This window comes from Pantherophis guttatus, chromosome 1, assembly GCF_059756535.1.
Source record: "Pantherophis guttatus breed Tessera chromosome 1, ASM5975653v1, whole genome shotgun sequence".
Classification (NCBI taxonomy): domain Eukaryota; kingdom Metazoa; phylum Chordata; class Lepidosauria; order Squamata; family Colubridae; genus Pantherophis; species Pantherophis guttatus.
The window spans coordinates 255,121,738-255,148,560 of NC_142063.1; the positions used below are offsets into that span (position 1 = coordinate 255,121,738).

At 37.1% G+C, this 26,823-nt stretch overlaps 1 protein-coding gene across 13 annotated transcripts in view; it reads right to left on the reverse strand.

The window, feature by feature from the left end:
* PTPRK (protein tyrosine phosphatase receptor type K) overlaps nucleotides 1–26,823 on the reverse strand; it is a 393,200-nt gene that overhangs the window by 268,688 nt on the left and 97,689 nt on the right. For all 13 annotated transcript variants that reach the window (XM_034418777.3, XM_087882792.1, XM_087882790.1 and 10 more), the window contains exon 3: nucleotides 1,859–2,130. In XM_034418777.3, coding sequence (XP_034274668.1) covers nucleotides 1,859–2,130 — 272 coding nt within the window. The remainder of the gene's footprint in view (nucleotides 1–1,858; nucleotides 2,131–26,823) is intronic.

Here is a 26,823-nt window from a genome sequence, read left to right on the forward strand (position 1 = left end):
ACCTGGGTGATATTCACTTTCTCACTTCCTACATATATAAAGTTGCACTAAAGAAGCTGATTAGCAAAGATGTTGCTCTGACTTACTACTTTTTTTTACAAACTGTTATAAATAAGTGTGTGTGTGTGTGTGTGTGTGTATGTGTGTGTTTCTATCGAGACACCTGGTCTACTCCAGCATGTGGGGGTAGAGCAAATATAAATTATAGATATAGATATATAGATATAGATATATAGATATAGATATAGATAGATAGATAGATAGACAGATATACAGATAGATAGAGAGATAGAGATAGAGATAGAGATAGAGATAGAGATAGAGATAGATAGAGATAGAGATAGAGATAGAGATATATTGATATATATTGTATTTCTCTTTAGCCAGGTTCTTCCTACGTAAACCAAGATTTTTATGCAGCCCTAGTTCAGTGAAATCACAATCCACTAGTTTCTAGGCTTTTTTTCAGGCAGCCAGCAAGCACCCTGCTGCCCATTGGGAGACTAAGGAGACTAGAGACTTAGTCTCCCAATGGGCAGCAGGGTGCTTGCTGGCTGCCTAAAAAAAGCCTAGAAACTAGTGGATTGTGATTTCACTGAACTAGGGCTGCATAAAAATCTTGGTTTATGTAGGAAGAACCTGGCTAAAGAGAAATACACATAAAGGCCTACGAAAAGAAAAGAAAACTGATATATATTGATATATACATACACACACACACATGTATATATAGAAAGGCCTGCTTGTCTGTTTTATTTATGGTAGGTTCTACTTCCCTGTAATATCAAGTTTATGCTGGGCGTAAATATGCCTTTGTTTTACTTCTCAAGTGAAGCCCTTAAAAGCAAATTCATAGCTGTCAATCCTGTCTTAAACACATGTGACATTATGCGAGTGTTTGCTAAACTCTCAATAGGCTAACATGCAACCAGCAGAGTTAGTCAACTGAAGAATTGTCAGAGAGAATTGCAGCTGAACAAAGGAGACATTCACGCTACATTCTGTAGTGAAACACAGCATTAAAACCAGCTTTGCACAGGGGGAAGGGAATTGGTATTTTTAAGCAGCTGTGTTGACCTCATGTCTTGAAAGGAAGTGCTTACAAAAGAACAGCCCAAAAAAAAAAAAAAAGCACCCACTGTTCACAAAGCAAGAAAACAGTTTAGGGTGATGGAGCTTTTCTCTCTCTGTGAAACTATACAAGATTATATGGCTTTCCAATGGCACTCCATTAGGTGGCACTTAGAGCCGGTTCATCTTACAGTAATGAAAAGCTGGTGTAAACAAATGCATCTGACCTACATTTCTTTTGATGGCGAGAAATGGGAAAGATTTCATTTTCCCTTAGCATTTGCTTTGTTGTGTGCATAAACAAATAGCCACAATAGCAGGAAAATATAGAGGAGAAGGCTCTGGTGGATGAATGCTTTCTAAAAACTATTAGCGAAATACCTCTCTTACTGATCAGAACTTCCACATGACATATTCCTATTAGAGATGAGTGTATCATTTACTCTATTGTTCCCTACCCACAATCTATCTCCACCTATTAAAGACACTGATAGCCATTCTCAGTAGCTGCTGAGAACGAGTGAGTATTTCTATCAATGCCATAGTCTAAACTTTTGGAAATACCTTTGTTCCTTCTGGTCCCATTTCCAGAGATGCGGGGGAATTGACAGATATAACACACCTGAAATATTCATTGACAGCTCCTCACTATTTCTGCACTGCAGTATGATCTTCCTTTTCTAACGGCGCCTTAAGGATGCATGGCCAGGAGGTGAAGAAATGTATGTGCTGGTAGTAGATACAAACACTTGTCATTGTTCTTTGTTTTGTTTTGTTCTTGGCTTACCTGGTATTCATTTGGCCAGAAGGTGCTGACAGCCAGCTCTGCCCGTAGCCAGTCTTTGCCAGTGGAGCCAGTCACATTCCAAATGGGGTTTGCCAGAGGACCTTTGTTCACCCTAACCAAGATGTTCAGAGTCCCAGGGCTTGTCCCTTTCTTACTGTACAAAAGGTAGCTGAAATCGATACAGTGGGTATCATTCTCTTTCATGGTAGGAAGCTGAAGCCGAGCTTTTTCTCCGTGGCTGTGGTGTGAAGAATCCACTATCATGTAGGAACCTAACAAGAGAAAAAAAGGAAGACCAACAACAGGTAAATATGGAGATACAAGTCAATTCATTCAGAAGACAATGGGGATCGATCCCTGCTTTCAAAATAAGGTATGCACACTTATTCCCAACTTTAGAAATAGCTTTTTTTTTTTCAGTTACAGCTGTTTACAGAGCCAAGCAGGTGATTGCGGACAAGCATTCCTGTAGATGTGTCTCTGTGCACTTTTGTGTTCGCAAAAGAACAATTTTCATCCACATTTTGTGTCTCTCTGTGCAGGAAGTCGATTAATTTACAAACGTAAAAATATTTTAGAGTTTTTTTTTTTTTTTACTCATTTTAATCAAGAGTCATTATTAAAATTAACAAACTTTTTATCTGGTCATTTTTCAGAACGTGGCCTCTGACTTCCAATTTTGCATTTGTGTATTGTTGGAAGTGGGAAAATAGCAAGAACTGGTTTTAGTGGGAGTTGACAATCTTGGTTGACAATATAAGGAAGCCAGAAGATGTGCTTATCAGTGGTGGGTTGCCCCCGGTTCAGACCGGTTCGCATGAACCGGTAGTAAAACTGGTGGGAGGTTCCGCCCACCATCCCAGGTATTGTCATCGGCAATCTGTGCATGCGCAGAAGCTTCTGCACATGCGCAGAAGGCTAGCGCGTGAGCAATCCCATTGCAAACTGGTAGTAAAGATAAGTAGAACCCACCCCTGGTGCTTATAGACATTGTTCTGCCTCATCTTCCTCCTTTGTGGGGATTCATTTTTAATACGGGACTTTTTTTTCTTTTTTGGATTATCCTTTTTGGATAATGTTTCAGTTGCTCAATTTATACCTTTTTGCTGGGCATTGTTAGGGTTCAATTATTATGAGAGTCTAACATATAAGTGTTCCTGCTGGAACAAACACTTGGTTCATCTAGTTTAACCAACTGCACAAGGGATCCACTAATTTCCCAGCAGAGACAGTCATACTGCCATCATGGCTACTTTCTTAATAAGCACAATACTGGGGGGAAAACAAAAAAACCCTGACAGGCAGATACATACTTACAAACCACCAGAGGGTTCAATATTTGGAATCCTTTGAAGAAAACATATTAAAGAAAATAGTAAATTGTCAACATCGAAGCTTCCAAAATTATTTATCTACATTTATATGCAATGGAGTTAGTCTGCGTGCTTACTTGCTTTCGGGAGTGATTTCATTAACTACCTTTGAAAATGAACTTGAGGTAATGCAAGTTTGAGAGGTTATTGCTCAACGAAAATAAAAAATAGGTCAGTATTTGACAGAAAATTCAACATTTATTTTATCTGTGGGTAGATCTTAATCACTGTTCGAAATATTTTACAGACAGAAAAACATCTTAAATTGTGTTACTGGCATGCAATTATCTAAGGAAAAACAAATGAATATGAAGCTATTAAAGTTCACTGGCTTTTATATTTTGATTAACCACACTGAATGCACTGGAGTTGCAACTTTGAGAAAAGTTTGCACCACTGCACTGGCTGCTGCCCAAGCTAATTTTTACTTGTTTTTTTTTTTTTTTAAATCTGGAGATAATTGGGCACTAGGATATTTACAGCCATCATTACTGGCAATTTCTACACTGATGGATCAGAAATGACTTAATATAGCACATTAGGAGTTTCTAAAGTAAATGCTGTGGGATGCATAGAATTCAAATTGTTATGTTCTCATATTCAAAGTACAGGCAGACACGTAGCCCTAAGCATAGACTGATGAGATATGTCCTTAAGCACATTTTTACACATCTCCATTTGTGCTTAGATGGCAGTTCCAAAACTGGGATATCAAACTCAATAGAGAACAATATGTGAATTTTGGAAAGAACCTGTGGCTTTTGGCCGATTAGTTGAGAAATTGTAGACTAGACTGAGAAACCGGGGGGGGGGGGGAGTTCAGAAGTAAACAATAATAAATCACTATTTTACAACACTATTGCCAAAAAAAATCTTTGGAGATGTTTATAAAGACATCAGGACATTCCAGTAAGTGTTGCAACCCTTCCCAGATAATACAGAAATAACCACTAACATATGGGTTATTATTAATTGGACGCCAAGGGAGGGGGAGTTTTAAAAAAACCATCAGAAATCCATGTAGCCCAGTTTATTTTATTTGGTTTTGGATTTGATTCACTTCCACTTCATTTCTCGATATAGTTCAAAGTGCTGGCTTTTATCTTCAAAGCCCTAAATGAATTGATGCCAGGATAGCAGAAGATTGCAAGATTCCTTCCAAAATGAGCTCCTTCCTCTGTAGACTATAAAGACAGTTCTGCAAGCATCCTACTATTTTCCAGAATGCAGCTCTTGGATGAGAAATGCCTTTTTTTAAAAAAAGTGACTCTAAAATCATGGAAATTCCCTTTTCCAAGAGGCATGGAATCATCTTTTAAGTTTCTAATAAAAGCTAAGATCTTTACATTCTACTACTTTACATTCTCCATTAATTAATTAATTAATGGAGAAGAGCCTAATGCTGGTAACGATTGAGGGCAAAAGAAGAAGGGGACGACAGAGAACAAGGTGGCTGGATGGAGTCACTGAAGCAGTAGGCATGAGTTTAAATGGACTCCAGAGGATGGTAGAGGACAGGAAGGCCTGGAGGAACGTTATCCATGGGGTCGCGATGGGTCAGACACAACTTCACAACTAACTAACTAACTAACTAACTAACTAACTAACTAACTAACTGTTTAATACTTTCATTCCTCAACTTTGTTCTAACCTGCAGTTACTACCTCATAAGATTTTAATAATTTCAAGTGATGTAATAATAAATGTATTATTTTGTTATTGTATTGTTTGAATCTGAAAAAGATACTGCAATTCACTTTATTTTTATTTGTAAAGCTATAGAAAGTTTCTGCATTTCTTGTCTATTTCAGGGGCCAAAATTATGGATCCTTATAGCATTGAAATATAAGATAAGCCATATAGCCTTTTAGTTTAAACTTTTAAATTCTCTTTCCAACAATTAATTATTCCTAAACAAAAATAATGACTCTACAATTGAAAAACACTTTTTAAACCCATGTTATAAAAATATAAACCCATGCATAATGGCCCACACCATGTTATAAAAATGGAAACCCAAGTATTTCCAACCAAAAAGGGCCTGCCAGGCAGCCGAATCCAAGGCCTGAGAGGAGACTCATATGTTCAGAGTTCACTTTAAGTAGATCAAAGCAGCCAAACAAAAAATCCTCAGGGCAGGGCTGGTTCCTGGTCCTGCTAAATGGCATTGTTTAATTGGCTGGACCTAGAACAAGATTTTGGCTGGACCTAAAGCGAAAGATTGTCTCTCACGTAGTTAGGTGTTTCAACACTGTTACCCAGCACAGTTCATGCAACAGAGGTGTCCAAAAATCAGGAAAATCTCATTTCAAAAGACCACTTGCAAGGTGATTGAGGCATGAATGACTATAAGGAAGGCTTCTTAGTTCTCTTAGTCGAGAAAGAGGCATAACAGCTGCCACCTGCTCCTTAAGCAGGAGGTGCCAATTCAAGAATTGCCTGGCAAAGGATGAAAAGATGCAACTGAGAATCAGCCACATACTGATAAACCTTTACAGTGATGAGTTCCTTTACTAGAAAAAAATACACAAAATTATAAGGAAAGAACAAACAAAATGTATTGAACATATATTTTCTTTCTATGATAAGGTGGGCCAGGGACATAGGGCACAACATTCAATTGGCAAACTGGGAGAAATTGTGGAAACAGTACATCAAAATGACAAGAGCCATACCCTACAAAGAAAACCTCATAAAAATGTTTTACAGATGGCACTTAGCACCAGCCAGATTAGCCAAAATATACCCGAACGCCTCCCCACACGGTTGGAAGTGCAAAACAAAAAAGGGGACATACTACCATGCCTGGTGGAAATGTACAAAGGCCCAACAATACCGGAAGGACATAAAGGAAATTATTGAAGAAATAATAAATCAACAAGTAGAAAACACTCCAGAATTTTTTTTATTTGGAATGATAACAACACAACACAACAAAGAGACAAAATACCTCATCATACACATTTTGACAGCAGCACAGTTACTGTTCGCGCAAAATTGGAAATCAGACCAACTCCCAACCAAAGACAAACTAATCTCAAAGATAACAGAGTGTGCCGAAATGGATAGACTGACACTAGAACTCCAGGATAAAGAAGAAAGTGAATTCTATCTTGTGTGGCACCAGTGGTATCAATGGCTGGAAAAGAAAATCAGTACAAATATAGATGAAAGAGAATAGGGTAGGAAAATTAAAACCGGAAATGAATAAAGAGGAGATGCAAGATTATTTCTAATTTAAAACACCTGAATTGACAATGTATCATTTATATATTAACTTATAAAGCAATATATATTCTGATGATGATCACAACATATGTGTAAAGTATGGTGCGGGTAGGTTGGTGGTGGGAATTTGTTTGTCTTTGTAATGTCTTTGTATTTTTTGTATTGTCTTTATATTTTTGTTTAAAATTCAATAAAAAAAAAGAACATATATTTTCTTTCATATTCACACAAACACTCACTCTCTCTCTCTCTCTCTCTCTCTCTCTCACACACACACACACACACACACACACACACACAGTGCAATAAACATTTCAAGGAATGGAAGCCACAATTCATTACAATCACCCACTGCTAACCTTATTGATAAATCATTGGTTCATAAATTGCTGATGACATAATTCTACATCCCACTGGCTAATTGGGCCACTCCAGAGTCCATTGGCCCTCGGTCACCAATAAATGTAAATAAATAAGTTTATTCTCCAATGCTGAACAATACAAAAGTCCAACAGGTTGTGATATCTATCCATCCCCAGCAAGGGAAGGGCAACTGAAAAAGGGCCATTGGTTGGTTACCAGGAGACATAGTAAGAGCAAAGAAGTAAATCTGTTTCACTGCTCTTACTCCACAGCGTAATTTGTAATGTGGGTTTGGAAGCATGCTTGGTTGGATCCACTTGGTCAGATTTACTTCCAACAGTGCTCCAGATATCTCATCTGATTAAACAAAGTTGCCGATTTGCTTCTTCTGAAATGCAAAAGGCTATGCTAGTGCAGAACAAACTCAAAGAGAGTTTGAGAGCAAATACTATGCCTAGAAAGCTGACATTGGCAGCTCAGAAACCTGATGCTCCTGCTGTTTAATAGCTTGCCACTTCCTTACACTCAGTGGTGGGATTTCAGCCAGCTCGCATCACTTCGGGAGAACCGGTTGTTAACTTTCTGAGCAATTTGGCAAATTGGTTGTTGGAAGAAATAATTAGGGCAGAGAACCGGTTGTTAAATTACTTGAATCCCACCACTGCTTACACTGCACTGGGGAAAAAAAACCTGAATGTTGGAATCAAAGCTTTTTTATCGTTCCAATGGAATACATAGCAATATCAATCCTCCAAACCTTTAAATTTTACCTGGATGAAATAAGATTACTTGAAGTGCAATCTGTTTCCTCCTTTGCCAGAATGCAATGCGATGGATATAAAATGTCAGATACTTTAAAGATTCTCAGCAACAACAGGAAGAATCATGATGAGCGTTTACCCTTAAAATTGTATAGGCTTGAATACCTTTGGAAAATATCAGTAGTCCTCCATTTGTGACCGCAATCGGGACCAAATTTCCAGTTGTATGATGCATGTAAGTGCAGGACAGGTCATAAATCATTTTTTCCAAGACTGTCATAACTTTGAACCATTGTTAAACAAATAGTCGTAAATGAAGGACTATCAGTAATTGTGCTCATCATACTCTAGCCTAGCTCATTTCAAATATAGCACTTATATACTATTTTTGTCCACTTCATTTAATTTTATCTCCCTTTATTTTTTATGAACTCAAGTAGTATATAAGCTTAATGTTCTCATCTCTTATTTTGCTCAGAATAAGGTAGGTTGGTCTGAGACAGAGCAACTAAGCCAAATTCAATTCACTGATTTTCAAATCCAAGGAAGGGCTAGAGCTCATAATTTCCTAGTTTCTAGACCAGCATTTAACTGCTATTGTACATCGCACTGGCTGTTGAACTCACCATCTCAGTGATATTTGAAACAAGAGCTCAATTCAGGAAAAACCTATGTTATAGAGTAGACCCTTGATGGTGAACCTATGGCACGCGTGCCAGAGGTGGTACATAGAGCCTGTCACCAGCTGCTCTTCTGGGTTCTGTTGCATGCATGTGCACTGGCCAGCTGTTCTCTTCCAGGTTCCATCACGCCCATGCACACTGGCCAGCTGGTCTTCACATGAAGACCAACTGTCCAACAGGTATGTGCATGCCAGAACCTGGAAGAGAGCAGCTGGCTGGTGCACATGCATGCCGGACCAGCTGTCCAGCATGCATATGTGCGCTAGAACCCGGAACAGAAGCTGGTCACCACATGCATACGCACCAGCTGGCTGCTCTCTTCCAGGTTCTGGCACTCCAGCGCATGCGTGCACGCTCCCATTTCGGCACTCAGTGCTGAAAAGGTTAGCTGTCACTAGAGTAGACTATACTAATTTTTTTAAAGAAGGATTATCTATATGCTCAATAAATTAAGATCCACTCTCACACAGTTTGGTCCACCATAATTTAGGATACACTCTCAATCATATTTTTTTCTGGAAACAAGCTGGTTCTCTTCATCATCAGTAGTGATATCATTACTGATACATCATGATGTATTATTACATCTGTAATAATACAATTATGTAGTCAATTATTAAAAATCTTAAACTAAAATCTAAATCTTTGATCTGCTGATCAAAGGACACAATTTCACCATAGCTATTCTAGTTGACAATTTTAGAGCCACATTTCTACAAATCCCATTGGAATAAATAAGACTTTCACTGTCCAAAAGCATTCATTTAGTGTGCTCAAGCAGGTTCTGAAAAAGGCTGTCTGTAAATTAAGAGAACGCTAAGAAATAGACTGCAGCCAGCATTGTCAGATTTTTCTTTTGTTGTGGAAAATATAAATGATAAACTGAAGAAGTGTAGAGGCCCAATGCAAATATCCCAGAATTTGGGCTATTATACAGCTTTGTCTGACAGAAGAAAAAAACAGTGCTTTGAAATGCTAAAAATAATGGAACTTTCTCAGAGTTAATGAAACATTTCTTTTCCTCAGTACATTTGGTCACTACTACCTACATCAGTTGTGATTTCCTAAACCCCTATAAATGTCTTGACATGGAAGGTGGTATATTCTGGAGGCCTCAGCATGGATTTTTGGTTTAGATCTATTTTGTCTTGCTTCGCTGTATGATACCTGGAGACGAAAACAGCACACATACATATTGCCACAAACAAATACACATCCCCAATTTATAATGTCCCTGAACAAGAATTCTTTTATGGCACTCATTATGTTCACTGGAGTTGGGTGGCTAATACATTTAAAGAAATAAATACAGCTGAGTGTGTTACTAGCCAGTTTAAGAAGCTCCAAACCTCCAACTTCAAAACTACAATTGGACAAGCAGAAAGAAACTACTCAGAGGCTCAGTTTAAAATGAAACTAAACCATCCTTTCCAAATGCAGCTGGTGAAGGGGACGAGGAGAATATTGAGATTCTGGCAAACAAATTGTGACTTGGCTTCCACGTGCAGCCAGGACTCTAATTCAATGCTTTCTTTTGCCAGCAAAAAAATTTCAGCCAATACTTAGAAATTGTGCGTGTGCGCGCGTGTGTGTTAAACATGGGAAATGTCCAAAAGATACATGGTGACAGCTCAATGGCAGCTAAGGCCTTATTCATCTAATTCCTTTATTACCTTAGGTTTTCTGAGCATCTTTGTTTTTCAGACAAATTCTGAGTATACTTTGTAGTGGCATGTTTAGTGTTTCTCTTTTTCTTTGTTTAAACTGGAAAGACTTGTATATTATTGCTGGATATATCAACATCTATTTTATTTCACTCCCTTGTCCTATAATGTTAAATTTAAGAGAATTGTAGGAAGCCAAGTTCAATTTGAAATCATATTGCTCATCACCCACTAGATGATGTTTAATTTCAACCAGAGGACTGAAGGCTTCATTAATTACAGGGTTAGGGATTGCCAAAGTGAAAAAAAAAAAATCTTCAAACAAGATTCATGTTAAAAGTAAACCTGGATACTTGGCAGAACTTTAAGGTAATAATTATTCCTATCTAGTGAACTATCCCACTATTCCGATTTCAAATATAGCAGAGGAATATTGTTTTGTTCTTTTCTAGGGCACATTTTGCCATGTTTGTCCCCTGTCAAGTGCAATTACATGTGACAGCACGCAATAGATGTTCACACATCTCACAATATTCTTGTCTCATAAAAAAATATGAAGGCTGAAGTAAAGATTGAAGAGTGCAGGGAAAAAAGACTATCCATCTCTAAAATTAAATGTGATCATGCAACAGCCAGGCTGGGGAGCAAATTTATCTTAAAGGGAATGAATACTGCCAGATAATATATCCAAGAATGAATTAACAGAACTATATTTAGTAGATACCCCTTTTAAAAAAAATCAAACTGTCAAGATATTCTGGAACCCAGAACATGGGAGCAAGTGATTTTTTAAAATTTTATTTTACTCTATTTGTGTTGATCAATGTTAAGTCTGTCCTTGCAACCTATCTCTGCCGTAACACTACAGGACATTAATGAAATAATTAAACAGACAGATGAAGCTTCAATTTCTGCATGAATCTATTGCAGGTCAGACCAACGATCAGTCCAAGTTATAACCTTCCTTTGATGTAACCGGTGCCATAAACTATAGGGCACTAATGCAATAATTAAATTACTATCTGAGGAGCAGGTACTTTGCAACGCAGGACTCATAGTCTAGACAATAATACAAGGTTCATGACTGTGATTATGCACATGTGGCCAACAGGAAAAGAACCCTTTAATTACTGGCTGCACCATTGACTCTTAATTTAGACCCACTTATTTATTACACTCTCAGAGACTGAGCAGCTACTGAGTAATTATTTGATTTATGTTCTTTAAAGCTCTACCAGTTAAAAAGAGAGTCCAAGATATCTCTCAAAGCAGCAAGTGATTTAACTAAAAAAACCCATCTCCAATCAGGTAAACGAAGGAGTTTTTAAATATATAATCATCATCATTATCATCATCATTGAAATAGTATTGTATGGTTATTGCTTTCAATCATGATTGACAAGGACCTGAAATCAGTTTATTATACCAACAGAATCCATCCAATGTTTCTTTACAATTTCTCTTATGATAAGAATCTTCTTGTAAATCCTACAAATAACTCAAAATTCCTTCTATGGGATATAACCTCTGTATCTGTAAACAACATCTACATATTTATTCAAAATAACAAAAATGCTATAATCATTTTCTTCAAATAGAGTAAAAGTAGAAGAGAGAGGTATATTGACAACTATGGTTTTAAACTAGAAAGTGGAATATTAAAATGTTATTTTATTTGATATAAGTTAATTGGCAAATATTTACCTTCATAAGTAAAAAGAAAGGCATTCTAGGAAACCTCTAAATTGTTCTAGGTATTTTCAAAGTTTTACCTATAACAGAAGGTTCACATTATTATCAGGATTTTGAGACTCATGTTCTCAGCAAAGAACATAGGTTTCCAAGAAATACATGTTTTTTATTTTTCTATTTATAGCTTAAATCTATCAAATTTTATTTAGCCTTTTTTAAAAAAAGAATTAGTATTCATTTAATGGCATCAGAATTTTCTGTCTCCAGGGAAAAATTCTGGCTGCAACAAACATTGTACATAATTTATTTTCTATACTAATGATTCTTGTCAAAAGAATATTGGTTTTAAGTCATGGCTGAAATTATTTAACAGGATGATTCAAGTGTAACCAAAAGGAATAACTTCCAAATGAGTCTTCAGGCTAAATCAGAAGTTGAAGTTGGTCTACACTTCAGTGATACTAAGCTTGAAGTTTTGCTGTTCCAAGAATCTCCATCCACAGGTGGTTTAAATGTCATCTCCAAGACCTTTCCCACCCAAAAACATATGTGCTATTGGATGTTCACAAACCAGATGAAACTAAAGTAGAACAAAAAAATAAAGGAAAATATTTGTAGCTCAGGGTTGAAATGAGGAATCCTTGGTGCCCTCTGAGCTTTATTGCTTTCTTGCAGAAATTTCATTACCCAAACTAGGTAACATCATCAGTGCTAGTCCAAGTTTAGGTAATAAAAAGTCTGCAAGAAAACAACCAAGCTCAGAGAGCACCAAAGAAAAAAGAAAACTCAAATTGTCAAGTAAGTTTCAGAGAAACTAGATGTGCAGATGATTATACAGATTATCCATTTGGAGAGATCCCCTATATAGACTCAAGAAAGAAAAAATAACAAAGTTCCAGTCCTTCCTTTGTTGTTATTTTTAGTATACAGTGAAGTACAACAACATACTTCAGCACTACACAAGCACAGCACAGGATAGTAGGCATGTATAGGATTGCAAGGCTTATTCATATTCAGTTACTGTATCTTAAGCCATCTGCATCTGCCATTCCTCACTGTCATTGCTTTAAAAATTATTTGTTTATCCATCTTCTATCATATATTTACAGACAAACTTATAGCAGCAGCATCAGGGTAGCTTATAAGAAGTAATTAGAAATTTATTAGCAATGATATTATAAAAATATTAGCAATAAAATTATTGCAGCTGTAATATATAATAAAAATAAAAGTAGCAAACACATTTAAAATAAAGGCTTTGTATAGCATTCAAATGATAAGTAGGAACCAGGCAAAATTTGGGAGAAGGACAGTGAGCCTAATGTTTCATTTAATGGAGAAAAGCATCTGAGAAAAGCATTCTTTAATGGAGAAATAAACCATAACAGACAAATCATACTGCATGTGGATAGAGTCCATATATGTATATTGTGTCTTATGTTTTTCTTAAAGCTTTAGTAAACCATCCATGTTGTTAGGTTAACATATTTAGGCTGAAAAAAATTCATACGACCATGTGAGACAGTACTGAGTTAACTATGTTACGTGACTCTATTTTCCTGTTTGCTATCATCCAGTGCAGGGGTCCCCAATCCCTTGGCTGCGACCCATTCAGAACCAGGCTGTAAAACTGGTAGATGAGCATGCTCATGCAGCTCCAGTTGTGTGAGCTGCGTGGACGAGTGTGCTCACCTACTGTGCGCACAGAACCATCCCCTCACCCCTGTCATTGCAGCTGCCGCCTGTCCGCAAAGCCAGAAAGGTTGGGGACTGTTGCTCTAGTGCAGGAGTGTCAAACTCAATTTCATTGAGGGCCACATCAGGGTTGTGTTTGACCTCAGGGGGAAGGGGTGGGTGTGACCAGGGTGGGCATGGCCTGCTTGATGTCACTCATGTCAAGAGTGCCTGTGGCGGCCCAAGCGTTCTGCCGGTGAAAATGGGCTTCCGAGCTCCAAGTTTCCAACTGCAAAGGACTCCTGCAACCCTCTGCCAGTGAAAATGGAGCTAGGGAGGGCTGTGTTTTCATTGGCAGAAGGTTGCAGAAGGCCTTTGCAGCCAGAAATGGAGCTCAGGAGCCAGTTTTCGCTGGCAGAGGCATCGTGGGCCAGATCTAAGCACCCTGCGAGTTGGATACCCTTGGTCTAGTAGTTGTGTGGATTTTTCTAATCCAAAATATGGTAGCCCTACATTATATTCCTGAAAAAGAGGAGCAACAAGCTTAAAGATCCCAGGAACAAGATAAAATCCTGGGTAGCAGCAGAGAAAGTAGCACCCAATTTCTCTGCATGTTTATCATTAATTCAAAATGTCATTTTCATGGAGAAGATAAGGTATAGGTAAATATGTCCTTCAGCCAAATTTGAATCACGTGATTGAGTCTGGCCAGGTTTCTTGGCAATGTTAATGAAATCATTTGTTATTTCCTTCTTCTGAATCTTTTTTTTCCCCTCAATTTCCCAGTTCAGTATAGAGTCTTGGAATTCCAATGTGTCCCCAATCCAGATTCTAACAAGGAGAACCCAACTGAGCTTCCAAGATAAGGGCAATACTTCATGGAGATTCTGGATACATCCCAATTTACTGCCTCTGAATGTCAAATTTCATTTGACTGATAAAATGGGAGTCCTGAACATTCTATTATAAATAGAATTGGTAATCAAGAACTCAGATGGCTTTTCTTACTAGGCTCTTCTCTTCGTTTGTTGAAATCCAGTGCACATTCTGCTCTCTGGGAAAGACCTCGATATATGACATCCAACACGTTCCAACATGTATGATGTAGCATTCTGATAGTTCTACTCTCCAAATTTCAAACATGAATTTCTTAAAGACTGTTTTGAAGAGTCTGTGGGAAACACTTGAAGAAGCACTGACTTCCAATAATCCCTCCCTCAATCCCCCCCCCCCATCTCTTGCATGTCACAAAAACTTTGGCATTAAACTTTTATATTCTGACAGGCTCCTGTGTTTTAAATAAGAACACAGAGGTAGAAAACTGCAAGCACTGCATATTAAAACAGTGGTTTAAACAGAATACGGAATGTGCTGTTACAGAGATTGCTGAATTCTTCAGTGCTGCACACTATTGCATATCGTCTATGTCCCCCTCTTAAATGAATTCCAGTTCTGCTACAAAAGGATTTTAAGGTATATTTGGAGGGCATGAGAAGTACTGACATTAAAGGAGCTGCAGTTTAAATTTGTTTTACTAGATCAGGTCACTAGGACAGAGTGCCTAGGTTTACAAAACTACTTTGAACTGCTGAGAGAAATGACTTTCACTGAGATGGGGTGCAGGTAATAATGAATTATACATTATAGCAGAGAAAATGATGCCTCTTCTATCTCCCTCACTGATACTGATTGATTATTCAACAAGACACTGATGAAATCCTTGCATTTATTCTACATAACTTGTAATATCATATTCTGCTACAAAGATCTGTACTGTGCCGAGAAAGAAAATTTCTGTACAAGTTCCTAATATCATTTTCAAGTATTCGCGGCCAAATTGTTTTGTAAATATGCCGAGAAAGAAGGTCAAAATTATAGGATGGATGCTCAGGCACAGTTCCAACTAGAGCATAGCTACACCCATTGTTTCTAGGAGAGCTTACTTGTAACAAGAAAATAAAGTTGTAAACAACCTAAACGTTTCCTCCTTTGGGAGAACTTTAGATGAAAAGATAGCAAAAGGAAAGGGATAGCTTAAAAAGAGATAGCAATATTGAGAGTTTTGACCACACAAGGAGAGGACACTGCTCATATAATCATGAGAACACTATAATGTTCTTAAGTGCTACTTCCAGAAAAGAAAGTCAGAAAAATTAAGTGGAGGGGGGATAGATTTAAAACTAAGGATATTTAAGGATTCTGAGAGACAATTTTGAGGCTTGAAAAAAACAAAAATGCAGACTGGGGTTTACAATGATCTCCTTCTACCGAAAAGCATTATATTCCATCAGTCCACAGATTCATTTAACCCAATAAAGCAGGGGTATCAAACTCAAGGCCCGGGGGCTGGATTCGGCCCACAGGGTGTTTAGATCTGGCCCGTAGGGTGCTTAGATCTGGCTAAGTGAAAACGGAGCAGGACGCCATTGCAGGCAAAAACAGAGCTTGGGAGTCCATTTTCACTGGCACAGCACTCAGGACATCACAAGCGCCTCCGACATGAGTGACACCTAGCTGGCCATGCCCACCCTAGCCACACCCATCCCGTCCCCTGAGGTCAAACACAACCCTGATGCGGCCCTCAATGGAATCAAGTTTGACACCCCTGCAGTAAAGTAAAGTATTCAGTTATTATGCGCCTGTGGAGTTTCAGTCATACTAAGAGAACGAAAAATTTTGGCCCAGCACTAAGGCAATATTAATATCATATAGCACCTACATAATCATATATGAGGCAAAGGGAAAAAATGTGACCATACAATGCAGTAGATCCCCAACTGTTCTTCATAAATGCCTCTACTTTTAATGTACACTACAGGTAGTTCTTGACTTACGACAGTTTGTTTAGTGACCATTCAAAGTTACGATGACACTGAAAAATGTGACTTATGACCATTTTTCACACTTACAACTTTTGCAGCATTCCCATGGTCATGTGATCAAAATTCAGATGCTTGGCAACTGGTTCATAATGACGACGGTTGCAGTGTCCCGGTGTTGTGGCCCATACGCTTGGGGCTAATTGGCCACTCCCTTAGCCTATTTAAGGAGGAACGCCAACTGAAGCAATTTGCAGGAAACAACCGTTCACTCTCCTTTGTGCCATGATTTTAGTTCTCTGCAAATTGCTTCTGGGCTTTCTGCCAACCATAGTAAGATTAAGATTATTTATTCTTTGGATTCTTGCAGGCTGTTAAGAAAGTTAATTAACAGCCTTTGTTTGAAAAAATTTTATTTTTTTTATATGATTTTATTTTAGTAAACTAGGGTTTGTACAGACTTTGTGTGTGCTGCGTTCTTTGGAGTCCGTAGCTGGGGCAGAACATCCGGGGTCATGTGATCCCCTTTTGCGACCTTCTGACAAGCAATGTCAATGGGGGAGCCAGATTCACTTAACAACCGGGTTCCTAACGTATCAACTGCAGTGATTCACTTAACAACTTTGACAAGAAAGGTCGTCAAATGGGGCAAAACCCACTTAACAAATGTTTCACTTAAAAACAGAAATTTGGGGGTCTATTTTGGTCGTAAGTCGAGGACTACCTATATAAAAAGCATGTATTTTGAGTCTCTTAAAATGCTAAACGTCTAAAGGGCTCCAAAGGTCTGGTAATGATGTAAAGTGTGCAGGGTCTGCTACTGTCCCTTTTGGGAAAGATGGCTGAATTTTATTCCTTTGTTTTTAGAACTATGCTTTAGGGCTTCTAGCATGTGCTCTCTAACTCTAAATAGTGCCAATCTTCAAAATCGGTAATCAAACAGAGCTTTGGAGATCCTCAAAAATGTCCCAAGCTACATGTTGTCTGTCAGTGATATAAAGGTGTAGCTGCTTGACACAAACATCGATTTTTTAAATGGTTAAACTATCTTGCTTCGGTCCGAGGATTTGCACTAAATGTGGATGAAAAGAATGCTGACAGACAGAATACCTTTATCTACAAGTTTAAAGGGGAGAGATATCCTGAAATAAGACTCATTTCAGACTTAAGATTCTATATATATTATTTTTGCAAATCTGATTTGGACGGATACAGCAATCTCCAACTTGATATGGAGTTCCTTGATGTATGTTCATTTAATATTTCTGTTAATCAGGATGGAATCAAACACAATAGAAAAGGTCACAAAATCAGCATCTGTCATGTCTACTTAAAAGAGGGAGGAGAAGAATAAGGCAAGGGAGGAATAGACTTCCTCCTTATAGAAACATCAGAGAACCACTATTTAAACTGCTTAGAAAGGGCTGCAAAGCACTATGAAGCGGTATATAAATTTAAGTGCTATTGCTATTGCTATTGCTATTGAGTAAGCGGTATTCATCTACAATGACAAACGGTGTAAAACGATGGGTGGAAACTTTCCACATTTCTTTATAACAGATACCATCATCTTCTTTTTTTTAAAAAAATAGTAAGTAGAAATAAATCGATTCTTTATCAAATCAGTGACATTATGTGGAGGGGGCCAGAAACATTGCAAACTTTCTTGATTCATTAAACATCTACATTTAGGTGCATAACTTGCATCACTTAAGGGCAATATGGTTTTCAAATTAAAAATTGAAATTTTGATGAAAAATAAAGCGGTGAAAATAGTTCTCAATTACTTCACCAACCTGTATAATACAAATAGGTTTTTTTTTTCAAAATAATATAACACAGAGAAAAACAAAGTTGCATTTCCATGCACATACATATATTTTTATATATTTAAAGAGTATCCAAGTACCTTCTTTTACAAATCTATCCCTATAAAACTGAAACAAAAGATATTCCTTTGTAAAATATTTGGCTCATTAAAAAAAAAAAAAAACTTGGCTACATTAACTGAGTTTTTCTTGCAGGTGCCAAACTACAAATCCTTAATAAGCATTATATTCCCCTTTCTTGCAAAATTAAACAACAACAATCATAAATTGTTAAATAAATCATAAGATAAAAATATCTTTAATGCTGATTCTGTATCAGTGAAAAAATTATATACGAATGCAAATTTCTTCTAGATAAAGTTATTTACTTTTTTATTTAATATCACAGCAATTAAATTTGGACAAATAAGATTCAGGTTAATCCAGGAGATTCTGACCCTGCTTAAAATACAGCTTTACAACAAGAAATCGATGCAAATTGAAGATTTGAAAACACAAAGAATATTGCAAGATCTTTCTTGTTCACACATTCAGATTGGAAGAATTGATTTTAATATCCTGTTTAAATGAACAGTACTCTTCCTCCCAGCAGAGGCTGCCATCATAATGAGAGACTGCTGTACTTAACAGCAGGAAACCAAGTCTCGTGAGGTAGAAGTAGTATGAGATCTTTATAGTCCTATTAGCCACCATTAGAAGGAAATCGGGCAGCCAGTGTCAAAATAGAGTTAAGATCAATTTTGTGCCAAAGCACCAATGATGCACATTGAAAGAAGCTGATCTGGGATTGACGTGATGTCCTACTCTTAATATAAAGCAACAACTATTAAATTGGTGTGTGAAAGCCAGAAAAAAGGACTTGTATATGTGAAGCAAGTCACAACTATCTGCATAAAAGAACCTGGACAGTATTCCTATCACTCACAAATAAAGCAAGAAAGAAGAGTTAGATATTCCCCGATCAGCTTTATTCCTTCAGATTAGCATTAGCCTAAAAACCTAAATCTTAGTCCTTCAATTGTTTCTAACAAAATTCAAAAATGAATGGGTTCCATCTAATAGGTTGTAATGCAAATTAATTCTAAATTTTTCCTTAAAAATATAGAAAGCTCAAAGCAGTAGAATGTTATGCTAAAATCTGTAGTTGGAAAAACCATTTACAAGCTCCTCTTCTCATAAGTGTATCGATTTTTCCTCTGATGTAGTGTTATTGCACAAATTAATTAGCTGAATTCCTGTTCCATCATGTTGACAGGTGCAGCCATTCACAGGGATAGAAACAAGTAACTTCTCAGGTAATACTGTAAATCATACAAAACACAGAACTTTCATAGTATTCTTTCCATAAAGACCATAATATAGCCATAATTAATTTCAGTGCCAATAGTCAAGCTTATCTTCACCAAAAGAGGTGAGCAAATTGAGAGCTAAACAAAACAGGATCTTGAATTTTCTAAACTGTTGTTTCAAGTGGATGTTTGCTACTCCACAGTAATGAGCAGTCTGAAGAGAAGGGATATCCTTCAAGGAACAAGGGTGAGGACAAATTTATTTGGTTCCAGGTGGCTATCTGTATTTGATGGTTGCTTTTGTGAGACATTTAAGCAACATCAAACGTGCCAGTCACTGAATTCTAATCATACCTAGGAAGCCGTTAGATGTCACTTGACCAATATGCAAGAAAACCTATGTTCTTGTATATAAGCAAGAGTGTATACATTTTGTCTCCTTCTTTGTACAATAGCACTTCATTTAGCAACTCAGATTTATTTTATTTATTTATTTATTTTATTTTATTTATATGCCGCCCTATCTCCATAGGACTCAGGGCGGCTCACAACAATAAAATATCCAATAAAAGTGTGTTAAAATACATGTTAACCCCACCCGCACCGCCCCAGTCCAGGCTGAACAACCATGTCTTTAAGTCACGGCGGAAGGTGCGGAGGTCAGATGCTGTTATTTTATGTTGTTTCTGCTGTTTTTTAGATTGTTTTTTTAATTTACTATGTTTCTATTCTGTTTTTAACTTCAAACACCCAGAGACATGTATAATGAAAACTTACAATGCTGCCAGGGAGTTACTACACAAGATACTAACAAGAGTCCAGTTCATGTGCAAACAAAACTAATCTATAAAAAAGGATTTAATGCATGGATAAGAAAAGATGTATTCACTGCGGGCACATATTAAAAGAAAAACACCCTAAAAGAGAGACAATATTTTTGAGAGAAAAGCTCTTTTTAGCCCTATCTAATGAACTGCATGTCACGGTACTAATTCCCAGCCTGATATGCACTCATAATACATACCTGAGACAGGTGGTACCTTCCTATCTTACGATGACACTTAAAATGTTGCGAGCATGATATGGGAGATATGCTTAGTTACACAAGACACGGTAAACACAGCAGTCGCAAAACATTTACTTTTTAGAAAGCGTATTAGTGAAATTGTTCCCCCAACTCTGCCCAAGTCCCTCAGGATGCTCTGTATCATACAACCTACATTTATGGTTTGTCTTTTATCACCTCCCAAGCCGGTGGGCATATTTCCAAATAAAATATTATGCTGCAGTCACCCAGGCTTTCAAGAATGCTTTTGAGGGCTCTGAGGCAATCTTATAAATAAGGATGATGGTAGAAAGTGGTATTTTGCTTTGCAGCATACTAACTTCTTCACATTTTGATCCTAAGATATTTTTTAAAGTCAAATCCAGTGAAGAAAACTGTTGTTGTTCAGTTGTTCAGTCTTTAAGTCTTTATGTTTTGACGAATATTATTTCATCAGGGTTGTCTGTCAGCAACCACTTCTTAGAGGCTTCATACGTTCATCTTTGTGCTGTCAGTAATAGTCTCCAGCCAAATTGTCTTCCTTTCATTTCTTTTTGATGGTTTTTGATCTTTCCAAGTATCAAGGTTTCTTCCAATCACTCTTGCTTTCACATTATAGACCCAAAATATTTAAACTGTAGCTTCATTGTAAGTCATTTCAGGGAGCAGTCTGGTTTCATGTTACCTCTTACAGAATTATTTGTTCTTGTGGTCTAAGATAATTTTGACAATTTCCCCCAATCTGACCATTCAAAGACATTCATTGTTTCTTCATTCAGTCTTTCTAATAATCTAGCTTTCACAAACACATTACAAATAGGGAAACAATAGCCTTGACAATATGTAACTTTGTTGTTTCTGGTCTTTAATATTTTGTCTGTATCTGGCTTATTTTTTGTCAGGAAGCAGATATCTCTACCTCACAGTTGCAATCACCACCTTTATGAATATTTAAGGCTTGGATTATCTTCAGCTCTTACTGAAGATATTATTTCAACTCTTCTTTATCTATCTGCATTGGGCTGGCATTGCCTATTGACATATTCTTTGTTTGCTTGTGTGTTTGCGTTTAAAATTCAGTTTGCAGGCTCTTCTTTCACCTTCAGGAAGAGATTCTTTAAGACTTCCTTACTTTCAGCCATTGCAGTATTATCATCTTCCAACAGTTTGTGTGGATTAGTTGAGCCATGTTTTTTTAAATCTGTTCTGGCCTACACAAATCCATTGTATAATTGATAAAACGGTCATACTTTTTAAAACTCTCACTAACCATTGCATATTAACAGTGTGATCTTACAGACCTGAACCTCTTCAGAAACCAGCTTGTATATACCGAGTATTCATTCCATATACCTGAGATGGTGAACCTATGGCACACATGCCAGAGAGTGGCATACAGAGCCCTTTCTGTGGGCATGCACTGTCACCAGCTGCTCTTTGGCCAGCTAGTGTTCAGGGGCGCCAGAGTGCTGGTTAACAGCCAAAAAAATGGCCCCAAAACAGGCCATTTTGGGGGCATTTTTCAGGCTGTTTTCAGGGCCATTTTCAGGCCATTTGGGGGCCATTTTTCAGGCTATTTTTGGGCTGTTTTTGGCCCAAAAATGGCTTGGAAAATGGCCCTGAAAACATCCCGAAAACCAGCCAAAACTGGCCAAAAAAACAGGCATGTGCTCATTGGCCAGCTGATGTTTGGGTTTCCGGCGCTCTGGTGACCACACGCACGCACATGCACTCACATTCCAGTTTGGGCACTCGGTGCTGAAAAAGTTTGCCATCACTGCCATATACTGTGGTAATCTGGTTTGCAAAATCTTGAGCATGTGTGATTAATTGTCTGGTAGTTTGAGAATTCTTTAGGGCTGTTCTTTTTGATATTGGAATATACGTTGATCTCTTCTAGTTCTTTGCCCTGGGAATTCTGAGATAAGCCTTATTTGGTCATTTTTTAAAGTAACTGACCTAATTCTGTTGCATTAGAATGGTTGGAATCAAAACCTACGAAGTTGAACATGATAAAGTGCTACTACAGCACCATCATGCAAGAGCTAAGTTAAAAATGTGTATTTCATGTTTACATACATTTTCTCACTCTGTCCCATTTGACCTTCAGTGTAGTTTTCCACAATAATTAAATTGGGCAACTAACGTCTTGATTTATATTTCAAAGATCAATTAAGCATGCTACAATGTCTGGCATGAAATCTAATTTGAAGAAGATTAAAACTTCAGCCATTAATATTTTTTTTATAAGTGGAACAAATATACATGAGAAATGTTTGGCAATCTTTCATTCTGAACTATTTTTCTGAACTTTTCCTTAAATTAATACCAGCACTATTTCTTCCTCATGGGAATGCTATGTTTGCCCCTTAAGATTAATTAATAAGGTTCAACTAAACATATTTTACAATTTATTAGTGATTAAATGTGATGCCTTGAGAAAAATACATTAGTGTTTGTTTATATTAAAACTGCAGGATGACCTTGTTCTCCCAGAACCTTTAACGAGAATGACCTTGTATTCTTTTAACATCACAATTCTTATAAACACGACCTCTTTCAGAAAGGAATATTCCCATCAAAAGGGAAGCAAATATTGTTGCACTTAAAGAATACAAACTAAGCACCAAAGAATCAGGAAATCAATGGAATTAAATAAAAATCACATTGGAATCCTCTTCAGGCATTCAAGTAAAAATTCAATAGTAGAAAAGGGGAACAAAATAATAATGCTTGCTCACTGAGGATCCTCATCTTTACACCCTCCATGTGTTGAGTGTAAATTTATGCAGCGGAGGGCCTTTAGATCTTCTAGTCCAAAATCTAGAAATGCTTATACTTTTTTAAAATAAGCAATATAGCATTAAGTGAATAAGGGAGAATTAGGTGAAGATGTTCTTATCTAGTCCTTCTCAATTTCATTTCTCAGCTTATTCTATTGAAATGAAGAATAAGGCCTAATGGCATTATGTGGCAAACTATATCAAGAAAACATAGACAAAGTTGGGAATTCCATTTTTAAAAGATAGTATAGGGAAGAAGAAGAATATTTAATGACAGCTTCATTTGTTATTTATTATGACTATGAAAATGATCTAACACTATTGTTGTATGTACACTGAAATCTTATACACCGGAGACAAATTCCTTGTGTATCTAATCACACTTGACCAATAAAGAATTCTATTCTATTCTATTCTATTCTATTCTATTCTATTCTATTCTATTCTATTCTATTCCTATTCTATTTCTATTCTATTCCGATTCCGATTCCGATTCCGATTCCGATTCCGATTCCATGGTGATTAGGGATAATCATCACCCTCATAACCAATTTCTAACAGAAACTGATCCCTATAGCAGCATCCATGGGAAACAAGTAAGCGGATTATTTTTTATTTTATTTAGTTATTTATTTTTATCCTGTCATTATTATTTTTACAAATAATTCAAAGCAGCAAACGTATCCAATAGCAGCATTCCTCTTCCTATCGGTAGTCCTCAACTTACAACCACAATTGAGCCCAAAATTTCTGTTGCTAAGTGAGACAGTTCTTAAGTGAATTTTGCCCCATTTTAAGACCTTTCTTGTCAGAGTTGTTAAGTGAATCACTGTGGTTGTTAATAGCATGGTTGTTAAAAGAATCTGGCTTCCCCATTGACTTTGCTAGTCAGAAGGTCACAAAGGAGAACACATGACCCCAGGACACTATAACTGTCATAAATATGAATCACTCACCAAGCATCCAGATTTTGATCATGTGACCATGGGGATGCTACAACAATCATGTGTGTGAAAAACAGTAATAAGTCATTTTTTTCAGTGCTGTTGTAACTTTGAATGATCACTAAATGAGCTGATGTAAATCAAGGATTACCTGTATTTTCTATGCAATAATAATCTTGTGAAGTGGGTTGAACTGAGAGAAAATTACTGGTCCAAAGTTCAATCAGATGATGCAAGTCCTCCTTTTTTCCCCCCTACACATGATTTGTGAGTGTGTGCGTGTGTGTGTGTTAATTATCTAATACTAAATACCCATCCAAGATTGAATGAATCCAATATATATATATATATTAAAAAGATGCTTTAATTTGCTACAACTAACAATGAATCTGCAATATTGAGATAAAGCTGGAAATAGCTGCTCTTTAATTAACATGAAGGTCGAAGACCAAATATCATCAGATGCAATTTTTCTTTCCATTATAGCAGTCTAGTTCATTCTGAAGAGTAAAAAAGCATGCAAATTCAATTAGGTTTGCAAATCATTAAGATATACTTCCTTTATTTCAGGAACATAAAACTCTCTTCCACCGCCCAATACTAAAGGCACTAGTGTTTGGTTATCAGTTTCAGATCTTTGATCAAAGTTTGCTTTTCCATATCCATGGCTCTTAAGATTTACCAAAAATTAATGACGCGGTGTGCAACATAGCCAGAAATCTTCAATTAGAAATTATTTAAAGCCCAAAAAAATTCATTCTTTCATATTTTTTGGAGCAAATGAATTATCATATACAGTTCTTACTTTCCTTTTTATACATGGAGTTTTGTTGGATGCTTATACTTAGTACATCTTGCCATTAATTCCCAAGTTTCTTTATCAATTATTGCATGTCTCTGTCCATCTATCTTGGAATGCACAGGGAATCCAAATGCTGCAGAAAAACTTCTAAGGTGGAACAGTAAGCACAAGAAATTTTCTCTATATTAAATCAAGTGTTTTGCCTGATCAGTTATAAAGCATTGAGATTTCATCCTAACAGCAAGAGATATGAATAAGACAATTTCACTTTATTGTTTTACAAAGCTCAGAGCATTTTCTTCCTTGCAAGTATCCTCTCCATTTACATGTTTAAATAAAATTGAAAATAAAAGCACCAAAAAGGGCCAACACATAGCAATGCAATAATCACAATTGAGGGGGAAATGGACATGTAGTAAATATGAAGCTGCATATTTCAGTTTCTAAAAGTATAGAAAGCTGGTGTACTCATGTACCACTAATTCATGGAGTATGTGAGATGGAACTCTTGATAGCTGCTCAAAGTCACCTTGTGGGTGGCATAAAAATTTAACAAACAAACTAACAAATAAATAAATATCTTGATATTACAGAATTTGGAATCACATGGAAGTCTTTTCCTGTAAATCTCTGTACAAGTTCTTGCTGAAGACAATCACAGCATAGTCATGGATGACTAACAACACAATGTGACCTTATGGAGGCAACTGCTCACTACTGCTTATATGGTGAGAGCTACATATGGATTAATTAACTGAATGGGGTTATAGTATAGGGATCATAGGAATGACCCTATGACCATGATAGTGAATCTATGGCACACGAGCCATATCAGTGGGCATGCGAGCGTTGCCCTAGCTCAGTGAGACCAGAAGTCGGGAAACGAGCTGTTTCCGGCCTCCAGAGGGCCTCTGGGGGATGGGGAAGGACATTTTTGCCTCCCCAGGCTCCTAGAAAGGCTCTGGTGCCTGGGGAGAGCGAAAAACGGGCCTTCCGGTCCCACTGGAAATCAGCAAACGGGCCATTTCCAGCCTCCAGAGGGCCTCTGGGGGCATAGGGGAAGGCCGTTTTCGCACTCCCCAGGCTCCAAGAAAACCTCTGGAGCCTGGGGAGGGCGAACAATGGGCCTACTGAGCCCACCATGCCATCGCGTGCCAAAAGCAGGGGGAGCGCGGGGGGGCACATGCGGAGGGCACATAGAATTATGGGTGTGGGCATGCGCATGCATGACCATCACCACCACAATGCTCCCCCCACTTTTGCCACGCAATGTCAAAAAGATTAGCTATCACGGCCCTGTGATGATGAACAAAAAGGTTTATCTTACTATCATAATTTCCTAAATCTATTGAGATTCACTCAGAAGTAGATCATGATAAATTCAGAGGGGCTTCCTTTTAGGTAAACCTTCATAGGACCGTAGCTGAGTCAATAAGGTAAAATACCTGGTGGTATAGCCTTTTCTATTTTCTTTAGTATAGTTTCTAGCTAAACATTGTTGCACACATCTACAACCACAGTAGGATCTATTACATTCTCAATTATACAACTACAATGTGTCCATAATACCTACATAATGGCATGTTTTGACTGGTCTTCATAACCCAGCAATGGCTGAAGTCCCTAACAGACATATGTTATTTTGTTACTTAGAAAATTATTTGTGCCTTAAATACTACCAATTTAATAATAATAAAAAAAGTTCCATGAAAAGATGTAGCTGGAATCATATTGTTGTAATACAATTACTATTGTAGAACATCAGTAAATGCTGCCCTAGCAGAAAGACATAATAAGGAAATATAAATTACACAGCAAAAAATCAAACTGGATAGAGCTCCGAAAATCAATATTTATGTCAGAAAAGCATCAAATTCTGTAGAATATTACATTTAAAAATACATAATGATTTTATGATTTCTCAATTTTTTCTCTTTGATGGTGTCTAGATTTTGAAGTTCAATTTGATGTCATTATGTTCTCTGTCTCAGCACTTCTATCATTGACTTATTTACT